General features: G+C 51.0%; 1 protein-coding gene across 3 annotated transcripts in view; it reads right to left on the reverse strand.

The window, feature by feature from the left end:
- kif13bb (kinesin family member 13Bb) overlaps positions 1–12989 on the reverse strand; it is a 46959-nt gene that overhangs the window by 10646 nt on the left and 23324 nt on the right. For all 3 annotated transcript variants that reach the window (XM_036549432.1, XM_036549431.1, XM_036549433.1), the window contains 21 exons: positions 11959–12171; positions 11472–11582; positions 11183–11317; positions 10300–10430; positions 9312–9398; positions 8648–8841; positions 7644–7911; positions 7115–7277; positions 6503–6649; positions 5581–5730; positions 5292–5417; positions 4437–4610; positions 3978–4135; positions 3548–3680; positions 3015–3161; positions 2777–2806; positions 2409–2508; positions 2156–2282; positions 1774–1829; positions 853–977; positions 161–337 (listed from right to left, as the gene is read on the reverse strand). In XM_036549432.1, coding sequence (XP_036405325.1) covers positions 161–337; positions 853–977; positions 1774–1829; positions 2156–2282; positions 2409–2508; positions 2777–2806; positions 3015–3161; positions 3548–3680; positions 3978–4135; positions 4437–4610; positions 5292–5417; positions 5581–5730; positions 6503–6649; positions 7115–7277; positions 7644–7911; positions 8648–8841; positions 9312–9398; positions 10300–10430; positions 11183–11317; positions 11472–11582; positions 11959–12171 — 2952 coding nt within the window. The remainder of the gene's footprint in view (positions 1–160; positions 338–852; positions 978–1773; positions 1830–2155; positions 2283–2408; positions 2509–2776; positions 2807–3014; positions 3162–3547; positions 3681–3977; positions 4136–4436; positions 4611–5291; positions 5418–5580; positions 5731–6502; positions 6650–7114; positions 7278–7643; positions 7912–8647; positions 8842–9311; positions 9399–10299; positions 10431–11182; positions 11318–11471; positions 11583–11958; positions 12172–12989) is intronic.

The following is a 12989-nucleotide window of genomic DNA, read 5'->3' on the forward strand; positions in this document are numbered from 1 at the left end:
ACAAGGGTCACTTCAGAATTAAATGAAATCAGCTGCTGCGCTAAATGCCTGCTTAGCGTCCCTGAGAGCGCCCCCCCTCCCGGCTGTCCCTGGGTGACCCTGCCTGCGGAGCACTGATGTGTACAGAGTGGGCGTGTTGAGCGGGGGACTGATCCCAGACCTGCCGGCCGGTGAGGTTGACGCAGACGCGCTTGCGCAGGACCAGCTGCATCTCGGCGGGGTGGCTAAGCTGCACGGCGGCCCGCACCGTCAGGTACACCCGCTGCTCCGGCGCCGTGCCGCGGCTCAGCTGCGGGCACTCGTGCACCGTCGAGTCCCAGGACGCCTCCGCCTTCACCTGCGGGAGGGGGGGGGGTGTCAAAATCCCAGCGGTACAGAAGGGAACTGCAGGTGGGTTGTGGAGCGCTACAAACTGAATTCCACCAAATGAATGCGTTTGTACAGAGGTTTATATATACATACCACCTCGTTTTGTAACATTGTATAAAACAAGTCAAATAATATAATAAAACATTCATAAAAAACATAAATAAAACATAATAAAAAATGAGAACTCAAACAATTTACAAAAAAACTAAATTACTTAGTCCACATAGCTTGTCTCGTGTATTTTAACTCCTAAACTTCTTTCTTATTTTCCATTTAAGGGATGGCAAGTGGGCCAAAGACGCTCACCAAGCTAACCAAAAAACAGGAACTAACAGCAATTTTAAGGGAGGCTCAGATGAAAAAGCGTGAACGCCACAATGATGGAGACTGTTCACTGTGAATGGAGTTTGACTCCCTGGGCGTCACTCTGATAGCCCATCCCAGAGGGCCGTTGGGGTCCTCCCAGGCCCCCGCCCCGCTCACCTCCCCGTCGTGGTGCTTGACGATCTGAAGGTCGAAGAACTCGTCCTCGTCCTCCCCGCTGAGCGTGGCATCCCAGCCGCCCGCGCCGGGAGCGTCCAGGTTCTCCTGGGAGTTGAAGTCATCTGCTGCACACACAGGACAGGAAGAGGGAGCCGTGAGGTTGGGCACAGGCATAGAACAGGCACCGGGCGAGAGCTGTGAGTTTGGGTAGGCTCATAGAACATGCATCGGGTGAGAGCTGTGAGTTTGAAGAGGCCCATAGAACAGGCACCGGGCAGGGGCTGTGAGTTTGGAGAGGCCCATAGAACAGGCACCGGGCGAGAGCTGTGAGTTTGGAGAGGCCCATAGAACATACATCGGGCGACAGCTGTGAGTTTGGAGAGGCCCATAGACCACATGCTGAGCGAGAGCTCTGAGTTTGAGACCAGAGCACCCTCCATCACGGCATAGGGCCAGATTTGAATGCTCTGCGACTACTTCAAAGATCTCAAGGATAAGCATAACATTTCAAGGCTGTTTTTATTGCTGCAGCAGCCAGATTCCTGTGAAATTGCACTACTTAGTGGATGGAATTACAGACGCACTTGGCAGCCATTAGCAGTCAGTGATTTTAGGCGGTGGGCTTAATGTCAAGCCAGTGAGCTAGCCTAATTTTCTGAGAGACTGACATTGACGTTAAGCACACTGATGTTTCAAGACCTGACAATAAATGGCATCAAGTTAATGAGCTGGGCAAATACACTTTGCCAACTGTTAAATACCTCCAAGAACATTTAACTTCATTTGTTTATATTAAGGCCACTCTCTGTTTTTCCGAGAACAGTGGGGTGTGTGACCACTTCTCCTTGACTGAGCCAATCTGAACCCATTCTCACCCCTGTCACATGACCGAGATAAAAACGTCTGGCAAACGAAACGTACCACTGAGGTCCAGGAAGAGAACCGGGATGTGAGTCTCCATTCCAGGAACAGGGATCCTGGAGGAATATGAGCAAGCTTGTGAACACACCTGTGTGAGACTTCAGGAGACTGCTAGTTTTACTATCCATCAATGCAAAGCACACAGAGCTCTGGGGAAGTCTTAATGTAAAGTTTAAACTCCACTTGTTCACAAACTAAGGAGGAGTCGCATGTAAACAGATGACAAGCACAGCCGTATGCCACCCAGAGAGGGAAACACACGTGCTCATGTGCGCTGGGGTACGCTCGGTTACAAAGGAAGAGTACACTCAGGCACATAGAAAGCGCACACTCAGATGCGCACTTTAGCACAAACAGGACGGGTCTCCAGGGCTGCACTCACCACTCGGCAGGGGCTCCAGGAATGCCGCTGCCGGCAGAGGGCACCATCACAGCATTGCGCTCCTCCGTCAGAGTCAGACGCCACTCCAGCAGCTGGGACTCGCGCTCCATGTCGTCCTCCGACTTGTCTGTGGACGGAGAGAGAGGGGGGGGGGATTACTGGGCCATACGCACCCATTCTGTCTGAAGCGCAGCGATCTCTCCCAGTCAGACGCGGAGAGGCCGACGAATCGGACCGCTCCGCTCTACCTCACCTGTCTTGCTGACCAGCTTCTGCAGGTGCTGGTCCAGGTACTCCTGTCTCTTCGTCAGGGCCGTCAGCCACTGCCGCCGAAGCCGCTCCAGATCCCGCTCCTGAGGGGCAGAAACCGCCAGCCATCTGTTACCCTTCCAACCGCTAACCACAGCGAGACGCTCACTGAACTGCCCTCTGGTGCTCAATTCGCACGCAGCATTAAGTTGTTACATAACAGGGTGAGTGGAGACGCCAATGCAGAATCAGTCACAAACAGAGGGCGGAATTAAATCCAAGAAACAATTATATTATCTCAGACATGCAGGCAACAACATGTCTAAGAACATCATTAACATACAATAATACATGTGAGAACAGTGAAGTTACCTGGTAGCTGTCCATGTCATCATCTTCCACCTTCAAATAAAGAGACAGACATGTTTGAGCTTGGTTGATTTATTCGCAAAAAAAGAGGACCAGATAGCTACAATGCGGGGAAAAATAGAGGGAGTGTAATTACTTCTTTGAAATGAGAAGTGCATACAACAAGGCTGTTGTGAAATGGACCGTGTTAGTTCAGTAATAGGTACCCATAAGACTACATCAGAGGACAGTCGTGGCCTACCTGATGCGACTCGCTGCCTTTGGTCGGCCGTGCCTGGCGGATCACCACGTTGCCAATGGATACGGACAGCACAGACTCGGCAATGAGGGGCATGGTGCCCGAGTCCTGCACAGAGCGCACCTCCACCTGCACACGCCTGGATTGGCCCTGAGAGAGAGCACAGGGGGTCACGTGTTTAAAGCTCAGAGACACGCACATTACTTACAACTGGAGGGACACAGAGGCCATTAGTGACCGTGGCACCTCACCACAGAGGGGTCTGCTGAAGGGTTTGAGTGCTGAATATTTAAAGGGCAGGTTAACCATTTCAGCTGGGTGACCCTGAGTCCAGGGAGGCAATAAAGCAGACACTCACTCTCACTTTCTCACTCATTCTCACTCAATTTTCAGTTCAGTTCGATTTAGACTGGCTTACTGGCACGACAAGTTGCTTCTTGCATTGCCAAAGACAAAAACAGAAAAAAAGACACCATACAAGTTCAACAACATCATGAACATGAGCATCTCACTCACTCACACATGCAGTGCCTCACCTGTCTGAGCTGGAAGATGCCCCCGGTTCGGACATCCCGGGCCGGCACCACCTCCACGGGGATGAACTCTCCGATCTCATTCAGCTCCAGCACCTGCACCCACAACTCCAGTTTGCGGGTCACCTCGCTCCACCTGCAGACAGCACCGGCACCGTCACACTCCGCTCCGCCCGCAGGGGGCAGCAGAGGGCCCCGGTTCTGCAGGCTCCATTCCACACAATGGGAAACTCTGCATTTCAGCCTGCCCCTTTGTGTCAAGCCGTGTGTGGGATGGCAGCACAATGCAATGCTGTTCCCCTGATTCTCTGTAACTAGGGATAAGCGGCGCATGTATCCACGAATTCAATGCATAACAGACTGTGACTGAACCGGGTAACTGTGACTGAACCGAGTCACAGTTACTCAGTAACCGTAGAGTCACTGGTCGTACCTGTCCCGCAAGGTGCGCGTCTTGGCCTGGATGATGCCCAGGTCCCACAGGGCCTGGTTCCTGCGGGCGTCCGACTGCTTGTGGCCGTACACCTCGATGGCCAGCGCGCCTTCGGTCAGATACTCGATGAAGTCCTCCGACACGGTCGAGGTGAGCTCCTGAAACCACAGCACAGTGAAAAGGTCTCAACCAAGATGAGGGCTTCACAAAATAAGAAACAGCGCAAGATCCAAAATCTACAAACCCACGTATATACGTGAGCGTACGATACTTGTTAATAAGACTCATAAACAAATAACAGTCACAAGCAAATAAACTGAGGCAATTTAGCAAAAAAAACAAATGATTTCCTCTTTACAATTTTTCCTAGTTAGATTGTGGCAGCACAGAAAAAGATGAGTCCCTGAGGGACATGAGAAACTGGCCGTTAGTCTAACCCCGCCCAACGGCCCGGCTCACCTTGCAGCTGTCGAACACCACCATGCACTGCGGGTCCTTGCTGCTGGGGGAGGAGGCCGAGGGGTCCACCTCCGGGGCCACGATGATGGGCTCCACCTGGTCCCAGAAGGAGTACTGGCAGAACACGAAGTTGGACAGGTACTGGGGCAGCCCGGTCGCCTGCAGGATCTTAATCTGTGACCGGGGTCAGAAAATGAAATAATGAGACACATCGGCATTCAGCAGCAAAGTCAAAGGTTTGGACACACCTGATTAAGATAATGGGAAACATGCATTCAAATGCATTTGGACCAAAGATTAAATGTTTGAAATTTCTCTTAGAGAAATATAAATAGTGAAGTTGATGCCTACGTATGAATTTCTTTCCAAGCATTTAAAGTTTAAAAATATATTTTTTGGCTACTTTAAAGACTCTTAAAATATGATTGATTTGTTGTATGATTTGATTTGTTTTTTAGTCAGTGCATAATTCCATTTGTGTTATTTCATAGTTTTGCTGTCTTTACTATTATTCTAAAATGTGGTAAACAGTAGATATAAAAACCATTCTGTGAATACATGTGTTCAAACTTTTGACTGGTACTGCATGTGGATAACTAGGAGAAAACAAGTAATCACAACTAAACCCGTGTGTGCTGTTAATTATCAATGTGTGAGTCCCGTGTGCGAGAGGTCATACAGGACATTTGTACTGCAAAGTCATAGCAGTGACATTGTGATGCACTCTGGGTGGTCAAAATGTGAACTGGAAAAGCCATCAAACTGCTCCGCCCCCTGTCCCTCGCAGACAGCCTATCCCTGCGGGAGGATGAGGAGGTGACCTGTGATGTCATAAAGGAGGGGGGCGGGGCTCACCATGCAGACCAGCTTGCGCTCCTGCATCTCTCCCTCTGGGACCGCCTCCGGCTCCTCCCCTCCGGCCACGCCGTCCTCGAACCCGCCGCTCACCCGCACCACCTCCACGTGCAGCCGTCCCGCCACCTGACGGGGGACATGACCTCGCCGTGACATCGGCGTGACAACCCCACCGGAGCGAGCAAAGTACGCATGACCACCTGCGCACCCGGCTCTCTCTCTTATCCTGTCTAATGATTTACAGCAAACCGATGCCCCTCGCATAGCAGCACACAAACTGTCTCCCTACCTCCCCCTTCTGGTTGATGATGGGCACTGCGTACTGCAGCTTCACGTCGTAGAAGAGGCAGGAGAGGAAGACGTTCGCCACCCCGATCAGACTGTGGTTCTCCTGCTCATCGAAAAAGGGGTCCGCCCTCTTAAAGTAGGATCGCATCAACTGCAACGATAGACAGGACAGACACCCTAATTTAATTCATGAACCACTCAGTAACACCATGGTACTCCCCACACTAAGAATTTACCACGAGCATCAATTTCAGTGAGTAAATGTTCAGTCCAAGCATTTGGACTCATGACCACATTATCACCGGTTAAGAGCCCTTATCGACTTCCTTTGGTGAGAATATTAACTAAACTGGCCCGGCTAATCAGGCTGATGATAGGCAATCACTCCTTTAAAGCCTGATGGTCAGTTTGTACTGACCTTGCTGTAGGTGTCGAAACACCACAGGCCATTCAGCTGTTTTCACTTAATTCCCAATTATAATAACACAAACCACTAATTCACACGAGGGAGAAATCAGTTGCTATGACCTGTAGGAGTCCAGCTCTTCAGAGCTTGCTTCGGACAAGCAAGACAGTCCCACAGAAACATTTTCACGTAAGACATTAAGGCATAATCACATGACCGTGTGAGTGTAACCCTAGAGACCCACATGATGCGTGATTTGACAGTTTTCCATGTATGGCTTGTGTCAAAAAGGGAAGAGAATTATCAGTTTAATAAAGTCTGAATCTGACCGACTGGAAATTTGAGAAAAAGGGTTCAATATTACGTTCTTTTTGAATATTCCCATAAAAAGGCCCATCTTTCTAAACTGGCTGAAGTTCCAAGGAGCTGCTTATCGCAGAGCCCCGCAGATAAGCTTTTGCACCGAGCTGGTGTGCCTGTGAAGAGCGCGGGCCGGGCGGAGGTGGCCTGTACTCACGGGGTTGTCCTCGTCGTAGTCTTTCCACTCCTGGTAGAGCTCCCTCATGTCCACCAGCCGGTTCTCCATCTTCTCCAGGGCCCAGATCTGCTTGCCCTTGCCTTTCCTCCGCACCTGCACGGCCGGCTCGCTCAGCACCGCGTCACGCTGCCGGGAGAGGACGCGGGGGATCACACCGAGCACGATACACACACATGCACGCACGCGCTCTCACACACACACACACATGTGCACACGCACGCACACACTCTCACACACACACACACACACACACACACACACACACTCAGCAAAAAACAGTCAAACAAACACCCACATCCTACCAAAATATAAACTACGCAAACACATACGCTCACTCACTCACGCACGCACACACACACACACACACGTACACACACACGCACGCACACGCACGCACACGCACGCACACGCACGCACACGCACACGCACGCACACGCACACGCACACACTCAGCAAAAAACAGTCAAACAAACACGCCCACATCCCACCAAAATCTAAACTCTGCAAACACATACACTCTCTCACACACAGGCACACTCACTCACAGGCACACACAGACACAGTCCCAGGTCTGCGCGGACAGTGACCCACCTTCTTGTTGGCGTTGAGGTTGGCAGCGGGGATCTGCAGGGTGACGCGGTACTCAGTCCTCTTGTCCATCTCCTCGGCGATGAAGCTGGCCTCCTGCACCAGCAGGTTGGCCCTGACGATCTGCTCCCTCAGCTTCCGCAGGCTGCGGGTCACCACGGCCTCCCTGTGACACGCGCGCGCACACACACACACACGCGTGCGCACACACACACATAGACACGCGCAGACAGAGGCAGAGACAGACGGGGGGAAAAGTATCAGCACTGATGACACCATCACAACCACAAACACTAACACAGTTCCTTCAGCTGCTACAGCACAGCTTTGGGTCCACTGCTTATTATAGCATCCCCCTGATTGTTGTTCTTATCGTGAGAGCAAAAAACTTCATCGGTCTCTATGGTCTCTCAGAATCACTATTGCCGTTAATCTGAAATCTGAAATTCCACTGACATGACAGTTACATCCGCTGGCAGCCACCACGCTCCCCTCGTCATCGCTAACGCCGCGATCGGCCGCGCCCGCTCACCTCTCCTCGCTCCACTGCCGCAGGCGGTTCTGGGTGCCGGGCGACGCCCCCACCGCCACCGCCGAGGCCCCGCCCAGGCTCAGCCGCTCCATGCTGCGGTACTGCTGCTGGGACGCCTGCGGCGACTGCAGCGTCTGCTTGTCCGAGGTCAGCCGCCTGCGCAGCTGCTGCAGCTCCTGCTCGTACATCAGCCGCTGGCGCTCCAGGGCCGTGCGCTTCTCCTCCTCGTGCTGCCGCTCCAGGCTCTGCAGCACCGCCTGCATGGGGTCTGAGACGAGGCCCAGACGCATTTCAGCATTTAAATACAGACAGGTACACTGCTGCTCTTCACACATACCAGCACAGCTCATGCTGTTACCCATATGCTTAGCAGACACCCTTACCCAGAGAAACTTACATAGAGCACTAACATCCATTTACACAGCTAGATATTTATTAAATTTAGGGTAAATACTGTTCTTTGCACATATCAGCATAGTTTGTGTTCACAATGAATAGCATTGTTACCCAATTGCATAGTAGACACCCTACCCAGAGCAACTTGAATAGCCCAGCCATTTATACAACTGGATATTTAGTCCTGTTTGGGGTAAGTACTGTTCGCACACATCAGCACACACCAGCGTTAAACACTGTGGTTCATCTCAAAATGAATAGCACTGTTTATCTATCTATCTATGTATGTATCCATCCATCCATCCATCCATCTACTACTACTACTACCTCCTATCTATTTGTTTAGGGGACGTCCTTACCTAATGCAACTTAAAAACCCCAAATACCATCCAGTAATACAGCTGGATATTTTTTGCAATTTGAAGTAAGCATCTTGAATAAGGGTATAATAGCAGACCCTCACCTGGGAAGCTAACTAGCGGCCTTTGGCTCCCGAGTCTTGCCCCTTACCCCTACGCCACACTGTGTTTGTAAGGGGTGTTGTGTGATTGGCTGGATGGCAGGATTACGTTCCCCGCCCCTCCCCCGCCCCGCCCCGCCCCGCTCACCGTTGTTCCCCAGTGCCTTCATCATGACCTCGGTCTGGGCGAACTCGTAGCTGAAGCTGACCTCGCTGGACACCTCGCTGGCCGTGTCCCCGTCAGCGTCCAGCTGCTCGCTGCTGCTGCTGCCCTTCATCGCCCCGGCCCCGCCCTCCTCCTCCTCGGCCCCGCCCCGCGAGCGCCGCTTGGGCAGGTTGATCCTGTGGGAGAGGCGTGGAGAGAGAGAGGGAGGGATGGATTTTGGGGGGGGGGGGGGGGGTCTCAGTACTTTATGGTCAGTGTTTTGTTGCGTTACATTACATTTCAGTCACTTATACAGCTCGTAATTTTCATATGTGATACATTTACACAGCCGAATATTTACTGTAGCAATTCAGGTTGAGTACCTTTCCCAAGGATAAAACAGCTGTGCCCCAGCCAGGAATCAAATTGGCAACCCTTAGGTTACAAGACCTGTTTCTTATCACTACCCCACACTGCATATATATATAACAGATGGCATATTATATAAGAGACTCGCTAAAAGTCTATGCTGTTGATGTATCATCCAAACATCTGTATGTCTCAGTTTGTAAATTCAGTGCAGGAATGCGACTGGCTGAATGCAGACGTGTGCAGACATGTGCTGCAACTGTGACGACCCCCCCGCGAGTCTCGCTGCAGTGCGGACCTGAAGAAGTGGTTGTTGCCCCAGAGGATGCGGTCGCCATGGTGAAGCTGCACCGGGCTTGTGACTGGAGAGCCGTTGACACACGTGCTGCAGGGGGACAGACGGCGGGGTGAGAACTGCGGCTCTTTCAGTCGGCTCGTCACAATGAGGACAATAGGCAGGGCAACAATGGAGCGCTGTCTGAGCCTGTGAATATGTGACTGTGTGTCTCTGTGTCTGTTTAACTGTGTGTGTGAGCGCATCTCTCTGCCTCTGAATATGTGAGAATGTGTGTGTCTGCGAGTCTGTATGTATGTGCATGTGTATGTGTGTGTCTGTATGTGTGTGCATGTACATATGTATGTGTGCATGTGTGTCTGTACGTGTCTGCATGTGCATGTGTGTGTGTGTGCATGCACGTTTGTATGTGTCTGCATGTGCATGTGCGTGTGTGTGTGTGTGTGTGTGTGTGTGTGTGTATATATGTGTGTGTGAGTCTGTATGTGTGTGCATGTACATATGTATGTGTGCATGTGTGTCTGCACGTGTGTGTCTGTGTGTGTGTGTATGTGTGCATGTGCGTGTGTGTCTGTGTGTGTGTGTATGTGTGCATGTGCGTGTGAATGTGTGTATGTATGTGTGTGTCTGTATGTGTGTGCATGTACATATGTATGTGTGCATGTGTGTCTGTACGTGTCTGCATGTGCATGTGTGTGTGCGTGTGTGTGTGTGTGTGTGTGTGTGTGTGTGTGTGTATATATGTGTGTGTGAGTCTGTATGTGTGTGCATGTACATATGTATGTGTGCATGTGTGTCTACACGTGTGTGTGTGCATGTTTGTGTGTGTCTGTGTGTGTGTGTATGTGTGTGTGTGTATGTGTGCATGTGCGTGTGTGTCTGTGTGTGTGTGTATGTGTGCATGTGCGTGTGAATGTGTGTATGTGTGTGTGTGTGTGTGTGTGTGTGTGTGTGTGTGTGTGTGTATCTGTGAGCGGGCACATGTGATTACCGGGAGTTGCGGTGGGGGGTGAGGATCACAATGCCCTCTGCAGTGATGTCGATGACGCAGTGCTCTGCCTGAATGCCCATCCCACACAGCTGGATGTCCTGGGAGTCGGCCGCGCCCACCAGCGTGTGCTCCTGCAGGACAGAGCGCAATGACATCACCGCCCGGGACGTTCCAGAACATTCCGCTTTCATCGCATATCACCACGACAACATCTGACAAATTTTAGTTGAGTTCACATGAATAAATCTGGACCCATTAAAAGAGACTTACCAGATTCCTGCTACGTATCTGATGGCTTTAATTCACTATTCTAGTCTAGGCAAATGTTGCATAAGCATTTTCACTGGCAATCCAAAGCTGAAGCCAGGTCTTATAATGACCTATTGATGACAACTTCAAATTAACCATGCATCATTTAGAAGCTATTCTATGATGTCCTGTTCATGTGTTTTTAAACATAAAAGCGGAAAGGTTTAACATTTCATCTTACACTACAGTTTCAATTTCATAGAAAACTTCAAGCCCATCTCCTTATGCACACACACAAGTGCTGACTGTTCCAGAATAATTTGCCTTATGTTGCATAGTTTGTTTTGCAAAGCAGGCAATCCCTGTACACCTCTCCCTTGTGGCAGCATATCCAGAATACTACTATATTAGTCTGCTTTAAAGTCACCTGTCTAGCCTAGACCAAGGATGGCACAGATTCTAAATTTCCATGCACACATCAAGCAAATTTGGCTTTTGGCAGCTTTGTCAGAGGGCTTACAGTTGCACTGGTCTAACCAAGTACCAGAAATCAAAGTTGCTTTTAATCAAAACCAAACTTCTGAAAACAGACAGGCAGGAATTCCATTTATTTATCAATTTATAGGCGCTGTACCTTTAAGTAGTACACCAGCAGCTCATTGAGGGCGGGGTCAGCGTTCAGGTTGACCAGGAAGCACTTGTCTTCTCCGACCCGGATGCCGGATGACTGCAGGGAGATGCCCAGACTCTCCAGCTGCTTCTGTCTCCCCTGAAGGAGGGAACGTCACCAAAGATTGAGGCTCATTTTTCCCAGCAGCCCTTCCCAAGCACTTCACATACATTTAACCCCTGCAGCACCGTGGCTGACAGTTCTGTCTGTGCACGCACGCATGCGTGTGTCGCAGTGATGGTGTGACAGTGACCTGTGCGATCTCCTCGGTCTTCCTCAGCTTCTCCTCCCAGGTGACGGTCATCTCCTGGATCAGCTTCTCAGACTCCTCCAGCCTCTCCTTCAGCTCTGGGGCCTTCATGGACTGGGGGAGCAACACGACTCTTACATCACCACCACATCCCAACAGCAGTGTAATCACAAGCAGGCAACCACAAAGGAGGTTTGTGGCTTTCTGAGAGTAACCACCCTTAACAGCTTCCTTCTGAGACAAACTAAACTTTAAAAATAAGCATGCAAGTATAAAGGCCTACGACTTGACAACATATACCATCAGTAGACAGGTTGCGTATGGTAGATGGATATAACTGGATGTGCAGAACTGGACAGAAAAGCTAAAATCACATCTTATGATGTATTTGTTAAATGTAAGAAGCGGAAAAGGTGCTGCTGTTGCAGTGATCCATCCAGGCCTCAGGGTGGCAGTACAGCTGGCACAGTCTGATGTGTTAGTGCTCTACCTCAGCCTCAGTCAGCTGGTCCCTGAGCTTCTCCACCTCCTCCCGCAGCTCCCGGATGATCCTGGCGTTGGGGTCCTCGTTGACCACCGCGTGGTTGACGATGCTCTTGGCGCGGTCAGCGTAGCGCAGGGTGGACAGGGTCTCGTCGTAGTTGTCGGCCGCCGGGCTCACCGTCGCCACCATGGCGGTCCGGCTGTTCCCTCCCAGGCTGTCCTGGAGGAGCAGAGGGGAGGAGGGGACAGGGTCATCCCCTGAGGCAGAGACGGGGTCACCTCCAACAGGGGGGCGAGTAAACATGGTCACCCCTGAGACAGAGAAAGGATCACCTCTGAGAGGGACACCTCTGAGAGGGTCATCTCCGCAAGGAAGACTGGGGCGGCAGTGTAGCACATTGGTTAAGGAGCAGGACTCATAACCGAAAGGTTGCCGGTTAGATTCCCCATACGGGCACTGCTACTGTACCCTTGGGCAAGGTACTTAGCCCAATTGCCTCAGTAAATATCCAGGTATATAAATGTATAACACTGTAAAAGCCTGTAACTGATGTAAGCCGCTCTGGATAAGAGTGTCTGCTAAATGCCAATAATGTATGTAATGTACAGAGACTGCTACCACCAAGAGGTAGACTGCCATTTCTGAGAGGGAGAGAGGGCCACCTCTGGAAAGGAATAGGGGTCCCCTCCATAGAGAAAGGACATTTTCCTTTGCCAAAGCCACAGGGCCATCTATAAGAAGAGGGGAGAGGGGCAACCTCAAAGGGAGGGGGGTTAGGGTCGGCCTGAAGGAGAGACATTTTCAAATGCCACAATTCAACTGGCACCACAGCCTTTCCACATACCACTCGAGCACTTTCATTCCTCAAAGAGGCTGAAAGGAGGAGCGAGGCAGCGTGGGACAGCGGGCGAGGAGCCGCAGAGAGAGGGAGGGGAAGGACGGCAGCGATAAAAATAAGTGGCTTTGAAGTATAAGTAGCTTTGATATGGTAACGATGCGTCACAAGCACAGATGAACGCTGATCTGCAGTCAGGTGG

The sequence above is a fragment of the Megalops cyprinoides genome, chromosome 17 (genome assembly GCF_013368585.1).
Source record: "Megalops cyprinoides isolate fMegCyp1 chromosome 17, fMegCyp1.pri, whole genome shotgun sequence".
Taxonomy (NCBI): Eukaryota; Metazoa; Chordata; class Actinopteri; order Elopiformes; family Megalopidae; genus Megalops; species Megalops cyprinoides.